The sequence below is a fragment of the Oryctolagus cuniculus genome, chromosome 1 (assembly GCF_051225735.1).
Source record: "Oryctolagus cuniculus isolate XC-2025 breed Fujian yellow rabbit chromosome 1, ASM5122573v1, whole genome shotgun sequence".
NCBI classification, from domain to species: Eukaryota; Metazoa; Chordata; class Mammalia; order Lagomorpha; family Leporidae; genus Oryctolagus; species Oryctolagus cuniculus.
In genome coordinates, this window is record NC_142867.1 from 103768933 (window position 1) to 103784416 (window position 15484).

The 15484-nt window shown below is 40.9% G+C and overlaps 1 protein-coding gene across 3 annotated transcripts in view; it reads left to right on the top strand.

Moving 5' to 3' along the window:
• SIK2 (salt inducible kinase 2) overlaps positions 1–15484 on the top strand; it is a 149094-nt gene that overhangs the window by 89413 nt on the left and 44197 nt on the right. For all 3 annotated transcript variants that reach the window (XM_002708396.6, XM_008261575.5, XM_089333710.1), the window contains one exon: positions 831–992. In XM_002708396.6, coding sequence (XP_002708442.2) covers positions 831–992 — 162 coding nt within the window. The remainder of the gene's footprint in view (positions 1–830; positions 993–15484) is intronic.

The following is a 15484-nucleotide window of genomic DNA, read 5'->3' on the forward strand; positions in this document are numbered from 1 at the left end:
GTTGGAACACCCACGTCTCAACTCAAAGTACCTGAGTTCAGTTCCTGCCACCAGCTCCTGATTTCAGCTTCCTGCTAATATGGATCCTGGGAGGCAGCAGTAAAGGTTCAGAAAATTACATGGCTGCCACCCCACCCATGTGGAAGACCTGGATTGAATTTCTAGCTCTTTGCTTTGGCCTAGCTCAGACCTGGCCATTGCAGGTATTTGTAGAGCAAGCTAACAGAAGGGTGCTGTCTGTCTCTCTGTGTCTCAAATAAGTAAATAATTTTAAAAAGCTATTTAAGTATCTACAGTGCTGAAAAAAGCATGTGGCAGGGCCAGCATTATGGCACAGTGGGTCAGGTTACCACTTGTTACGCCAGCATCCCATGTTGGAGTGCCGCTTCAGATCCAGCTGTCTGCTGGTGTGCCTGGGAAGGCAGTGAAAGATGGCCCAAGGTTTGGGGCCTCTGCCACCAGGCTCCTAGATTTGACCTGTCACAGCTCTGGCTGTTGGAAGCATTTGCAGAGTGAACCGAAGGATGGAAGATCAATCAATTAATTTATCTCTCTTTCTCTCTGCCTTTGAAATAAAGTGAAAATAAATTTTTAAAGAATTTTGAATTGTTTTAGGTGTGGACTGTCACCATTCATCTGGACTCCACTGAAGTATGATTGGAATTATTTCTCCAAAAGCAAGAAACTTGGAAAACAGGATGTTATTTGAACACTAATCCTTGTTTATTAAAAATTAATAAATAGAAGCTTTTTGAGGAAAATAAATCCCTCAGTACGAATAGTAAAGTTATTATACTTTGGTGAGTAATTCTAAATTCTCTCTTTCACAGATTATCTTGCTAATCATGGACGATTAAATGAGTCTGAAGCCAGGCGAAAATTCTGGCAGATCCTCTCTGCTGTTGATTATTGTCATAGTCGAAAGATTGTGCATCGTGACCTCAAGGCTGAAAACCTCCTGCTGGATAACAACATGAATATCAAAATAGCAGGTAACTGGGACACAGCTGTCACATGATCTAATGTAAGCCATCACACTCAGTGTGGAAACGCACCCTCAAGTACAGAGTCAGGGGGCACTTCTACCTGATGACATCAAGCTTTCTCAAAGTACGCCTATGTGTAATTAAAAGTAAGAGAAGTAAATTCATTATTCATATACACAGCGGCAGGACTATACCTGAAGTTTGGTTGGTGTCCAGGTCCCTTGGGGTGGAGGGAGCTCTGCTTAAAGAGGTACATTTGTTGGAATATAAATGTGATTAGAGGGTGGGTAGGCTAGAGGAGCAGCGCAGGTTGCTGGTACTCTGACCTGCTCTCAGTTATAGCTGTTGGTAACAGTGAGTCACAGACAAAAGAAAGATGAAGTAAGATGAGAAATAATCTGAGACGTAAAAGTACCTTGCCTTGCTCTGATGAACTCTTTTCAGACTTCATCTAAAACATGGAAACTAGAGTTAGAGATTATTTCCTTTGTTTTCTTCCCACCATCTACACAATTGTAAAGATTATTTCTTTTCTATTCTGAATGTTCTCTTCACAAAGTCAAAAGTGACTCATTCAATAAATATTTATGTATTGAACTCTATACCATACCAAATACAATGCTTTGATATGTGGAAAGGATTTCCCAGTGTATAGCAAAACAACATTGTACACCCTGAATTTATACAGTTTTTATTTGTCAGAGCTGGAAAAATGCAGTAATTAGTTGCCACAAAAAAGTCTCCACAGACTGTAGTGGCAGTGTAGTTAAAAGAACATTTTCTACCTGAGAAGTTGAGGAAACTTCAGAGAAGGAACTATTTGAACTTTGGCTTCAGGGATGAGGTGTTTTTTTTTTTTGTTTGGTTGGTTTTTTTAAGATTTTATTTATTTATTTGAGAGGTAGAGTTACAGACAGTGAGAGGGAGAGACAGAGAGAAGATTTTCCATCCGCTGGTTTACTCTCCCAAATGGCTGTAACGGCTGGAACTGGGCCTATGCAAAACCAGGAGCAGGAGCTTCTTCGGATCTCCTATGTGGTGCAGGGGCCCAAGTGCTTGGGTCATCTTCTACTGCTTTCCCAGGCTATAGCAGAGAGCTGAAGAGGAGCAGCTGGAGCTAGAACAGGCACCATAGGTAGAGGATTAACCTACTGCACTACAGTGCCGGCCCCTGTTTTTTTTTGTTTTGTTTTGTTTTTAAGATTTATTTATTTACTTATTATGCTTGAAAGGTAGAGTTATAGACAGAGGGGGAGAGACAGAGTAATCTTCTATCCACTTGTTCACCCTCCAAATGAATGCATTGGCCAGAACTGGGCCAGACTGAAGCCAGGAGCTTCTTCTAGGTCTCCCACATGGGTGCAGGGGCTCAAAGACTTGGGCCATCTTCCACTGCTTTCCCAGAGGCATTAGTAGATAGCTGGACCGGAAGTAGAGCAGCCAGGTCTTAAACCAGTGCCCATATGGGATGCTGGTGCTGCAGACGATGGCATTACCTGCTGTGCCACAGCACTGGCCCCTCAGAGATGAGTTAAAAGCTTGCCAGAAGTAGGATGGTGCAGGCAATTAGAGATTGAGATGTTGGGGAACTGTAGCTTGACATTGGTTAAATGTAAAATCTTTAGGCATAGGATACTGCTACCAGAGGGACTACAGGTTTTTAAACCTCTTTTATTTGAGAGAGAGCGAGCTCCCATCCACTGATTCACTCCCACAAATGCCTGCAATGGCCAAAGCCAGGAGCCAGGAATTCAATCCAGATTTCCCACATGGATGGTGGGAACCTAACTACTTGAACCATCACCTATTACTTTCCAGGGTACACATTAGCAGGAAGCTGAAGCCAGATGTGAAACTCAGTTACTCCAGTGTGAGACATGAGCATCTTATGCCATCCTTTTTTTTTTTTTTTTTAAAGATTTGTTATTTGAAATGCATAGTTACAAAAAAAGGGAGAGAGAGGAAGAGACAGAGAGATCTTCCATCTGCTGGTTCACTCCCCAAATGGCCACAAGGGCCAGAGCTGGGGCAGTCCAAAGTCAGGAGCCAGGAGCTTCTTCAGGGTCTCCCATGTAGGTACAGGGGTCCAAGCACCTGGGCCATCCTCTGCTGCTTTCCCAGGCACATTAGCAGGGAGCTGGATTGGAAATGGGGCAGCTGAGACGAACTGGCACCCATATGGGATACCAGCACAGCAGGCAATAGCTTTACCTGATAGGCCATGGTGCCTGCCCATTTATACCATTTCTTAACCTCTAGGCCCAGCTCTGATTAAAAGCCTGGGTTAAAAGCTTAGCAGAGTTACAAGTGGTGATGTTTCATTCTACACTTTTGGAAGGGAGGCAAGCAGACCCCCAGGTGAGAGAAGCTAACCAAGGAATTATGTGTGACTAGCTGTGTTGGATACTTACTGAACTCAGTAAGTTTAGGGAGGACGTAGTCAGCCTTGGTTTCCTGTACTATGGTATAAATATAAATTTAAGCCTTTGATTTGTGCATTGAACTAACTTATTTCTATGCCAGTTCCCTTAGTTTTTGTCTTGTGCATTTAGGGGAAGGTAAATAACGTTTACTCATTTTCTTTTAAAGTCAGTGTCATGTATGTTATAGGACATCTTGTGGATTTTGAATTTTGTAATTTGTGATTTTCTTTTAAGATTTATCTATTTATTGGAAAGTCAGAGTTAGAGAGGGAGAGTTCCTCCATCTGCTGGTTCACTCCCAGATGGCTGCAATGGCCAGAACTGGAGCGATCTGAAGCCAGGAGCCAGAGCTTCTTCTGGGTCTCCCACATGGGTGCAGGAGCCCAAGGACATGGGCCATCTTCCACTGCTTTTCCAGTGAGCTGGGTCAGAAGAAGAGCAGCCAGGACTTGAACCATCACCCATATATGTTGCCAGCACTGCAGGCAGTGGCTTAAGCCACTATGCCACAGCGCCAACCCCATGTGATTTTCTCCCCCACCCCCAGAAACCTTTTATTTAAGGAATACTAACTTCATGCTTTTCATAAATACAAGTTTAGGAATTTAATGATTCTTCCCACCGTACCTGCCCTCCCATCCACATTCCCACCCTTCTTCCTCATCCCTCTCCTATTCCCATTCTTACTTTTTACTAAGATCTACTTTCAGTTAACTTTATACACATACAGTTAACTCTATACTAAGTAAAGAGTTCAACAAATTGTATAAAAAAAAAGTTCCTCAATAATCAAGGCAAGGGATATTCAAAGTCATTGCATCTCGAAGCGTTAATTTGACTTCTATAGATTTTTTTTTTTAGGATATATTTATTTATTTGAAAGTCAGAGTTACATAGAGAGAGAAGGTGAGGCGGGCGGCAGGGGGACTTCCAGCCGCTGGTTCACTCCCCAGTTGGCTGCAATGGCCGGAGCTGTGCCAATCCATAGCCAGGGGCCCAAGGACTTGAGCCATTTTCTACTGCTTTCCCAGGCCACAGCAGAGAGCTGGATCAGAAGTGGAGCAGCCAGGACTCAAACTGCTCTGTTAGTTACCATAAATCAAGGAAAACATATGATATTTGTCCTTTTGGTACTGGCTTATTTCACTAAATATGATGTTTTCTGGTTTCATCCATTTTGTTGGAAACAACAGGATGTCTTTTTTTTATTATTAATGCTGTGTAGTATTCCATAATGTATATATTCCATAATTTCTTTATCTAGTCTTCGGTTGACAGGCATTTGGGTTGATTCCATATCTTAGCTATTGTGAATTGAGGTGAAATAAACATAGGGATACAGATAACTCTTTGTATGTTGATTTCATTTCCCTTGGGTAAATTCCCAGTAGTGGGATGGCTGGGTCATGTGGAAGGTCTATATTCAAGTTTCTGAGGTATCTCCATACTGTCTTCCACATTGGCTGTACCAGTTTACATCCTACCAACAGTAGATTAGGGTACCTTTTTCCCCACTTTCTCACCAGCATTTGTTGTTTGTTGATTTCTGTATAAAAGCCATTCTAACTGGGGTAAGATGAAACCTCATTATAGTTTTGATTTACATTTCCCTGACAGCTAGTGATCCTCAGCATTTTTTCATGTGTCTGTTGGCCATTTGGATTTCCTCTTTTGAAAACTGACTGTTTAAGTCCTTTGCCCATTTCTTAACTAGGTTGTTTGTTTTGTTGTTGTTGAGTTTTTATCTCTTCATATATTTTGGATATTAATCTTTTATTAGTTCCGTTGTTTGCAAATATTTTCTCCCCTTCTGCTTCTTCACTTTACTGAGTGTTTCTTTTGCTGTACAGAAGCTTCTCAATTTGATGTGATACCATTTGTCAATTTTGGTTTTGATTGCCTGTGCTTCTGGGGTCTTTTCCAAGAACTCTTTACCTATGCCAGTGTCTTACAGGATTTCCCCAGTGTTCTCTAGTAATTTGATTGTATTGCATCTAGATTTAGGTCTTTAATCCATTTTGAGTACATTTTTGTGTAAGGTGTAAGGTAGGGGTCTTGCTTTCTACTGCTACATGTGGAGATCCAGTTTTCCCAGCACCATATGTTGAAGTGACTGCGCTTGCTGCAGGGATTGATTATAGCTCCATTGTCAAAGATAAGTGGGTTGTAGATGTGTGGTTTGATTTCTGGTGTTTCTATTCTTTTCCATTGATCTAACCATCTGTTTTTGCACCACTGCCAGCCTGTTTAGATTATAACTATCCGGTAGTATGTCTCGAAATCTGGTATTGTGATGCCTCTGCCTTTGTTTTTGCTCTTTAAGATTGCTTTAGCTATTCAGGTTCTCTAATGTTTCCATATGAATTTCACCATTTTTTTCTATATCTGTAAAGAATGTTGTTGGTATTGTGATTGGGATCACATTGAATCTGTAAAGTACTTTCAGTAGTATGGACATTTTGATGATATTGATTCTAAACTGTAAAGAAAGAAAGAGAAGAAGATACAAAATAATGGAAAAATCTTCTATGTTCATGGATTGGAAGAATCAGTCAATTGCTTGGATAGCTCAGGAAAATTGGAGCTAGTTCTTCTTTCAATGTCTGGTAATATTCAGCAGTAAAGCCATCTGGTCCCGGGCTTTTCTTTGCTGGGAGGGTCTGCATTACTGATTCAATCTCTATCTTGGTTATTGGGCTGTTTAGGTTTTCTGTGTTTTCATGGCTCTATTTAGGTAGGTTGTATGGGTCCAAGAATCTGTCCATTTCTTGTAAGTTTTCCAGCTTGCTGGCATACAGCTCTTTGTACTAATTTCTGATGATTCTTTTTATTTCTGTCATGTCTGTTATTACATTTCCTTTTTCATCTCTAATTTTATTTGGGTCCTTTTTTTTTTTTTGTTAGTTTGGCCAGTGGTCTGTCAGTTTTGTTTATTTTTTCAAAAAACCAGCTTCACATTTCACTGATCTTTTGTATGGTTTTTGGTGTCAATTTCATTTATTCTCTAATTTTAATAGTTTCTTTTCTCATACTAATTTTGCTTTGGTTTGCTGTGTTTTTCTGGGTCCTTGAGATGCATTGATAGCTCATTTATTTGGTGCCTTTTCAATTTCTTAATGTAGGTACCAATTGCTATAAACTTTCCTCTTAACACTGGTTTTACTGTATCACATAAGTTTTTTTTAACTTTGGAAATTTATATTTATTAAATAAAAGTAGAGCTTTAGGATTACAGTGGCTTCCCCCCCCCCCATAACTTCCCTCCCACCCGCAACCCTTCCATCTCCCGCTCCCTCTTCCATTCAGTTCACATCAAGATTCATTTTCAATCATCTTTATATACAGAAGATCAATTTAGTATATATTAAGTAAAGATTTCTACAGTTTGCACCCACAGAAACACAAAGTGTAAAGTACTATTTGAGTGCTAGTTAAAGCATTAATTTACATTGTATAACACATTAAGGACAGAGATCCTACATGGGGAGTAAGTGCACAGTGACTCCTGTTGTTGACTTACCAATTGACACTCTTGTTTATGGCATCAGTAATCACCCTAGGCTCTTGTCATGAGTTGCCAAGGCTATGGAAGCCTTTTGAGTTCGCCAACTCCGATCTTATTTAGATAAGGTCATAGTTGAAGTGTAAGTTCTCTCCTCCCTTCAGAGAAAGGTACCTCCTTCTTTGATGGCCCGTTCTTTCTACTGGGATCTCATTCACAGAGATCTTTTGTTTAGGTTTTTTTATTCTTTTAATTTTTTTACTTTTTATTTTTTTGCCAGAATGTCTTGGCTTTCCATGCCTAAAATACTCTCATGGGCTCTTCAGCCAGATCCGAATGCCTTAAGGGCTGATTCTGAGGCCAGAGTGCTGTTTAGGACATGTGCCATTCTATGAGTCTGCTGTGTATCCCGCTTCCCATGTTGGATTGTTCTCTCCCTTTTTTATTCTATCAGTTAGTATTAGCAGACACTAGTCTTGTTTATGTGATCCCTTTGACTCTTTTGTTTGTTTGTTTGTTTTTGACAGGCAGAGTGGACAGTGAGAGAGAGAGACAGAGAGAAAGGTCTTCCTTTACCGTTGGTTCACCCTCCAATGGCCGCTGCGGCCGGCGCACCACGCTGATCCAAAGCCAGGAGCCAGGTGCTTCTCCTGGTCTCCCACGCAGGTGCAGGGCCCAAAAACCTGGGCCATCCTCCACTGCACTCCCTGGCCACAGCAGAGAGCTGGCCTGGAAGAGGGGCAACTGGGACAGAATCCAGCACCCCGACCGGGACTAGAACCTGGGGTGCTGGCGCTAATAGGATTAGCCTATTGAGCCACAGCACCAGCCCCTTTGACTCTTAATCCTTTCATTATGATCCATTGTGAACTGAAACTGATTACTTGGACTAGTGAGATGGCATTGGTAAATGCCACCTAGAAGGGATTGAATTGGAATCCCCTGGCATGTTTCTAACTCTACCATTTGAGGCAAGCCCAATTGAGCATGTTCCAAACTGTACATCTCCTCCCTCTCTCCCTCTCTTATTCCCACTTATATTTAACAGGGATCACTTTTCAGTTAAATTTGAAAACCTAAGAAGAGTTGTGTGTTAATTAAAGAGTTCAACCTATAGTATTAAGTAGAACAAAAAACAATACTAAAAGGTATAAAGTTGTTCCTCGACAGTCAGGACAAGGGCTGGTCAAGTCATTGTTTCTCATAGTGTCCATTTCACATCAACCAGTTTCCTTTTAGGTGCTCGGTTGTCACTGATCAGGGAGAACATATGGTATGTGTCCCTTTGGGACTGGCTTATTTCACTCAGCATGATGCTTTCCAGATTCCTCTGTTTTGTTGTAAATGACTGGATTTCATTGTTTTTGACTGCTGTATAGTATTCTATAGAGTACGTATCCCATAATTTCTTTATCCAGTCTACTGTTGATGGGCATTTAGGTTGATTCCAGGTCCTAGCTATTGTGAATTGAGCTGCAATAAACATTAAGGTGCAGACAGCTTTTTTGTTTGCCAATTTAATTTCCTTTGGGTAAATTCCAAGGAGTGGGATGGCTGGGTTGTATGGAAGGGTTATATTCAGGTTTCTGAGGAATCTCCCGACCAACTTCCACAGTGGCTTGACCAGTTTGCATTCCCACCAACAGTGGATTAGTGTCCCTTTTTCCCCACATCCTCGCCAGCATCTGTTGTTGGTAGATTTTAGAATGTGAGCCATTCTAACTGGGGTGAGATGAAACCTCGTTGTGGTTTTGATTGGCATTTCCCTGATTGCTAGTGATCCTGAACATTTTTTCATGTGTCTGTTGGCCATTTGGATTTCTGCTTTTGAAAAATGTCTGCTTAGGTCCTTGGCCTATCTCTTGAGTGGGATGTTTGTTTTGTTGTTTTGGAGTTTCTTGATCTCTTTGTAGATTCTGGTTATTAATTCTTTATCTGTTGCATAGTTTGCGAATATTTTTTCCCATTCTGCCAGTTGCCTCTTCACTTTTCTGACTGTTTCTTTTGCAATACAGAAACTTCTCAATTTGATGCAATCCCAATTGTTCATTTTGGCTTTGACTGTCTGTGCCTCCAGACTTCTTTCCAAGAAGTCTTTGCCAGTGCCAATATCTTGCAGGGTTTCTCCAATGTTCTCTAATAATTTGATGGTGTCGGGTCATAGATTTAGATCTTTAATCCATGTTGAGTACATTTTTGTGTAAGGTGTAAGGTAGGGGTCTTGCTTCATGCTTCTGCACGTTGAAATCCAGTTTTCCCAGCACCATTTATTGAATAGACTGTCCATGCTCCTGTAATTGGTTTTAGATCCTTGATCAAATATAAGTTGGCTGTAGATGTTTGGATTGATTTCTGGTGTTTCAATTCTGTTCCATTGGTCTATCCATCTGTTTCTGTACTAGTACCATGCTGTTTTGATAACAACTGCCCTGTAGTATGTCCTGAAATCTGCTATTGTGATGCCTCTGGCTTTGTTTTTGTTGTACAAGATTGCTTTAGCTAGCTATTCGAGATCTCCTGTGTCTCCATATGAATTTCAGCATCATTTTTTCCAGATCTGAGAAGAATGTCTTTGGTATCCTGATTGGTATTGCATTGAATCTATAAATTGCTTTTGGGAGAATGGACATTTTGATGATATTGATTCTTCCAATCCATGAGCATGGAAAATTTTTCCATTTTTTGGTATCCTCTTCTATTTCTTTCTTTAAGATTTTGTAATTCTCATCATAGAGATCTTTAATATCCTTGGTTAAGTTTATTCCAAGGTATTTGATTGTTTTTGTGGCTATTGTAAATGGGATTGATCTTAGGAGTTCTTTCTCAGCCATGGCATTGCCTGTGTATACAAAGGCTGTTGATTTTTGTGCATTGATTTTATATCCTGCTACTTTGCCAAACTCTTCTATGAGTTCCAATAGTCTCTTAGTAGAGTTCTTTGGATCCCCTAAATAAAGAATCATATCATCTGCAAAGAGGGATAGTTTGAGTTCTTCCTTCCCAATTTGTATCCCTTTAATTTTTTTTCTTGCCTGATGGCTCTCGCTAAAACTTCCAGAACTATATTGAATAGCAGTGGTGAGAGTGGGCATCCCTGTCTGGTACCAGATCTCAGTGGAAATGCTTCCAGCTTTTCCCCATTCAATAGGATGCTGGCCGAGGGCTTTTCATAAATTGCTTTGATTGTATTGAGGAATGTTCCTTCTATACCCAATTTGCTTAGAGTTTTCATCATGAAAGGGTGTTGTATTTTATTGAATGCTTTCTCTGCATCTATTAAGATAATCATATGGTTTTTCCTCTGCAGTTTGTTAATGTGGTGTATCACATTGATTGATTTGCGAACATTGAACCATCCCTGCATACCAGGGATAAATCCCACTTGGTCTGGGTGGATGATCTTTCTGATGTGTTGTTGCATGCTATTGGCCAGAATTTTATTGAGGATTTTTACGTCTATGTTCATCAAGGATATTGGTCTGTAATTTTCTTTCAATGCTGCATCTTTTTCTGGCTTAGGGATTAAGGTGATGCTGGCTTCATAGAAAGAATTTGGGAGGACTCCCTCTTTTTTGATTGTTCTGAATAGTTTGAGAAGAATTGGAGTTTCTGATGAGAATGCAGCTGAGAGTCTAATTGGAGATCCTCTGAAAGTAATCTGGTGTTTTCTCTAGGGCACATTTTAGAATCTTTTCTTAATGTTTATTTCTGAAGAGTTTGATTACAATGTGTCATGGTAAAGATCTTTTCTGGTCATGTCTGTTAGGAGTTCTATGTGCTTCCTCTACTAATATGTCCCTTTCTTTCTCTAAATTAGGAAAGTTTTCTATATTATTTCACTAAAAAGGTCTTCTAATCCATTCTCTCTTTCCACACCTTCAGGTACACCTAAGACCTATATGTTGAGTCGTTTGATAGTATCCCCTAAATCTGCAATGCTGTTTTTTAGGTTTTTTTTTTTTATTTCTTTTTTTTGGGGGGGGTCTGACTGTAAAATTTCCAAAGATTTGTGTTCTAACTCAGATATTCTTTCTTCTGCCTCACTGAGTCTGTTGTTAAGACCTTCTACCATACTTTTTATTTGTTTTGTTGAATTCTTTGTTTCCAATATTTCATTCATTTTGATTTCTCTCTTTTTTTATATTATTTTTTTTGACAGGCAGACTGGACAGTGAGAGAGAGAGACAGAGAGAAAGGGCTTCCTTTTTCCATTGGTTCACCCCCCAGTGGCCGCTCCAGGGGCGCACTGCGTCCGGCGCACCGCGCTGATCCAAAGCCAGGAGCCAGGTACTTCTCCTGGTCTCCCATGCGGGTGCAGGGCCCAAACACTTGGGCCATCCTCCACTGCACTCCCGGGCCACAGCAGAGAGCTGGACTGGAAGAGGAGCAACCGGGACAGAATCCGGCGCCCCGACCGAGACTAGAACCCGGGGTGCTGGCACCACAGGCAGAGGATTAGCCTAAAGAGCCGTGGCACCGGCCTTGATTTCTCTTTAAAATCTCAATTTCATGAGAAAAAATTCATTTATGTCATGTACAGATTTCTTTAGCTCATGATTTGTTTCTAATTCCTTCTAAGTAATCCTATGGTCAACTTTTCGAATTCTGTTCCTGGCATTTTGTCAGTCTCTTCTTTATCTCATTCAAGTATTGAAGTGTTGTGTTCTGTTGGGGGCATCATGTTGTCTTCCTTATTCTTGTTTCTTGAATTGCTACATTTATTATTAGGCATTCGTGGTGATACTTGTTGGGTTTTTGTTTTGTTTTGTTTACCACCTGTGATGGCTTTTATCTTTGAACTATGCCTCTGTGGCTTATTGAAGTGTCTTCCCTTTCAGTGGATAACCAGAGGCACGTGCTGAATGTGGTCAGGGAGTTCTGTTCAGTGCTTTAGGGTGAGGGGAGTGACTAAGGTGACACCCAAGTTTGGCTGGTAAATCTCTCTCTCTCTTTCTTTTTTTTTTTTTTTTTTTTTCCAGAGGGGAGGTTGTTCAGCTCACACTCACCTCCTCTCAGAGGAGACCAATGCCTGGGTGCTAGCCCCAGCGTGTGAAGTTTTCATCCATGCTACCACAAGAACCACACAAAGGATCCATATAGTCCTTGGTGTGAACACAGATCCTGCAGCAATGACCCTCACCAGAGAATCAAGGCGCCCGGAGCAGGTGGAGCCAATCACAGTGACTGCCCAAAGTCCTAGCCACACCCTGTGCCATTCCACGCAGCTACAGTGTTTTCACAGTCCCAACGCACAAGGCTCCCACAGTCACAAGCTCCCAGCCCTCTGTCAGTTCTCCCAACCAGACATGCATCTCCTCTCAACTGGTTGTTGGACATGTGGACACGAGGTGGCACCGCTATTGCACATGTCCAAAATGGCGCCCATCCTTTCTCAGCTAATTACAAGATGCCGGTGCTGGGTGGTCAGGTAGAGAGAAATGTACCCCCTTTTTTTCCCTCTAGGTTGACAGGTACACTGCCTCCCACAGGGCTCCAAGCCAGACTCCCACCAGGCTCTTCCCGCAGCTTTATCACCAATGGCTTGGGCTGCTGCATTCTGGCCTCACTTCACTCCAAAGCTAGTGCTGAGGCTCTCGGCTGCTGCGGTAATGAGTCGTGCGTGTCCACACCCCTGTGTAGGTCCACAGTGTCCCTCAAATTTGCAGGGAGTTTCCTCTACCATTTTCTCCCTAACTTCCCTGAGACTGCCATGATTTTCTTTTCTAATGATATTGCCTGAAAAAGACAAAGTGTTTCGTTAAGTCAATTTGTTATATTCCCATTTTTTGTTGTGCAAATGCGATACATGGTATTAGGGTGTTTCCATAGTTTTTAAAATGTGTGGTCACTTCATACATCTATGGTTTTCTTCCTTCATTTCCTCTTTAGCCCTTCCATTTGGTTCTATTCATTTTAGTCCTTTTTGTCAACCTTTTATAATGCATTTAATTGGAATATTTTTTGTTAACTTCTTGAAAATATCAGCTACCCTAAAATTGTCTTTTTCAGAGAAGGTTGTTTTTCTTTTTTGTAGAAAAAATTACCAAAGCAAAAAATTCACAAAAACAATAACCCAACCTCATTCTAGGAGTCATTAGGCATAAAAGGGTTAAAAGTGTGACTCATATACCACAGGAAATACAAAGTGCCTTGTTACTTGAAAAGAAAATGTCAAAAGAAGATACCAAAGAAAGTTGCAATCAAAAAATACGAAATATTACTCTAACATTGTAACCAACATTTGCCTGGCAATGGTAGGTCTACTGTAATTCTGGCCTAAAATAGAAGTAGGTCAGCTCAGGGTTTCTAATGTCATTATGTGATATCTGGATTTTTTGTTTTGTTTTTTGTTGCTGTTTTATTCCTATTTTTTGAATACCTAAACTTTATGGCCTTCTAATTATTTAGAAGACAGGTACGAAATGAAATACCTAAAGTTGTCTCCTAGGTTAAGATAGTAGAAAAACTAACATTTAGTTGAGTCCTTACTGTTTTCAAGTGCTCTGTTAGGTACCTATATCATTTTATCTTCACAACAGCCTCAGGATCTCAATTGCCAGGTTTCAGAAAGATTAAACAGTTTGCTCAGATAACACAGATAACAAGAACAGACCTGTAATTCAAATTTAGATCAGCGTGAACCACATCATTGCTTCCTCTATTCCACCAGGTCGAAGTTCTAAGTACTGTATCAGTTGTTCCTCTAGAGGAACGCACCAATTGCATGTTGGGGTCCATCTTTCTGTGTTTATACATTTGGTATTCCTGCTGCCATTCCTCACAGGTGGAGACACTGCATATCTAAGCACTCACATGTTTTTACCATCCGTTTTTTCTCTGCATTTTAAAAGATTAATTTTATGTTTGAGAGAGTTAGAGAAAGGTGGACAACACAGAGGTCTTCCATCCACTGGTTCACTCCCAAAATGGCCACAATGGCCAGAGCTAAGCTGGTCTGAAACCAGGAGCTTCTTCCGGGTCTCCCACGTGGGTGCAGGGGCCCAAGGACTTGAGCCATCTTCTACTGCTTTCCCAGGCCATAGCAGAGAGCTGGATCAGAAGTGGAGCGGCCAGGACTCAAACTGGTGCCCATATGGGATGCTGGCGCTGCAGGCTGGGGCTTTAACCCGCTGAGCCACAGAGCATTTCCCAGTGAAAAAAAATTTAACTATGCTTCAATCCCAAGGAGTTAATCAAGTAAAGAACCAGACCTTTAAGTAAATATAACATGAAAAGGTTATTGTTTTCAAGGCCGTGAGGCCAAGAGAAAGACTAACTCTGCCTGAAAGAATCAGGGAAATTATTAGCTAAGATTTGATTAACAAAAAAGTATTTGTGGTGGGATTGAAAGTGAGGTGAATGGAGAGAAAGAGAAGGAAAGGTAGAGTTAGGGGATGGAGTTGCTGCTCCAAGTGGGTGGGTCATACATGCAAAGCAGACACCAGCAAAGGCTCGGAGTGTTTACAGGCCTGAGCTAGTGGAATATATCTGCCAGAGAGGAATGATGGGGAAAGAGCCGAGACAGGTAGGCGGGGACTACATCGTGAAGGATTCCACCTGCTATAAAGCATTTAGATGCATTCCAATGTCTTTGAGGAATTTCTCTCCGATATTTATTTTTACCCACAGATTTTTTTTTATAACTTTTTGACAGTCTTGCTTACCTTTAAGAACATTATTTTCTGATCTCTTGAGAATTCTTGAATTTTAAAAACATCTAATACATGAGAAAGATTTTCTTCATGGAAAGAAATTGCAAGAATCCGTAATAAAATACAAAATTATTCCTTCAAATTAAATTTTTCTACTTCTTTTACTTTTGAAGATATTTCTCATTTTAACTGATACATAAAAATTGTACATGCTTATGGAGTACCATGAGATATTTTGATATGTGTATGCATTATTATGTGTATTACACATTATTATGTGTATTACATTATTATGTAATGTTCAAATTAGGGTAAACATCTTTATCTCTGCAAACATTTTTTATTTGTTTATGATTATATCCAAAATCTTTTTTTTTTCTGGCTTTTAAGAAAATGTATATACAGGGGCCGGCACTGTGGCATAGTGAGTAAAGCCACCGCCTGCAGTGCTGGCATCGCATATAGGCACTGGTTCAAATCCCAGCTGCTCCACTTCCGATCCAGCCCTCTGTTATGGCCTGGGAAAGTAGTAGAGGATGGCCGAAGTCCTTGGGCCCCTACACACACGGGGAGACCCAGAAGAAGGCCCTTGCCCCTGGCTTCAGATCAGCCTCGCTACGGCTATTGGAGCCATTTGGGCTGTGAACCAGCAGATGGAAAATCTCAATCTCAATCAATCTCTCTCTCTCTCTCTCTCTCTCTCTGCCTCTGTGTAACTCTGGTTTTCAATAAATAAATATTTCTAAAAATGTGTATACAGTACAGTATCATTACCTGTAATCACCATACTCTGCAATAGAGCACCAGAACTTCTTAGCCCCTATCTAACTGTAATTTAGTAACTGCTCATCAACCATTCCCCACTACTCCCTCCACCTCATTCTCCCCAGCCTCTGGTAACCACCATCCTACACTTAATTT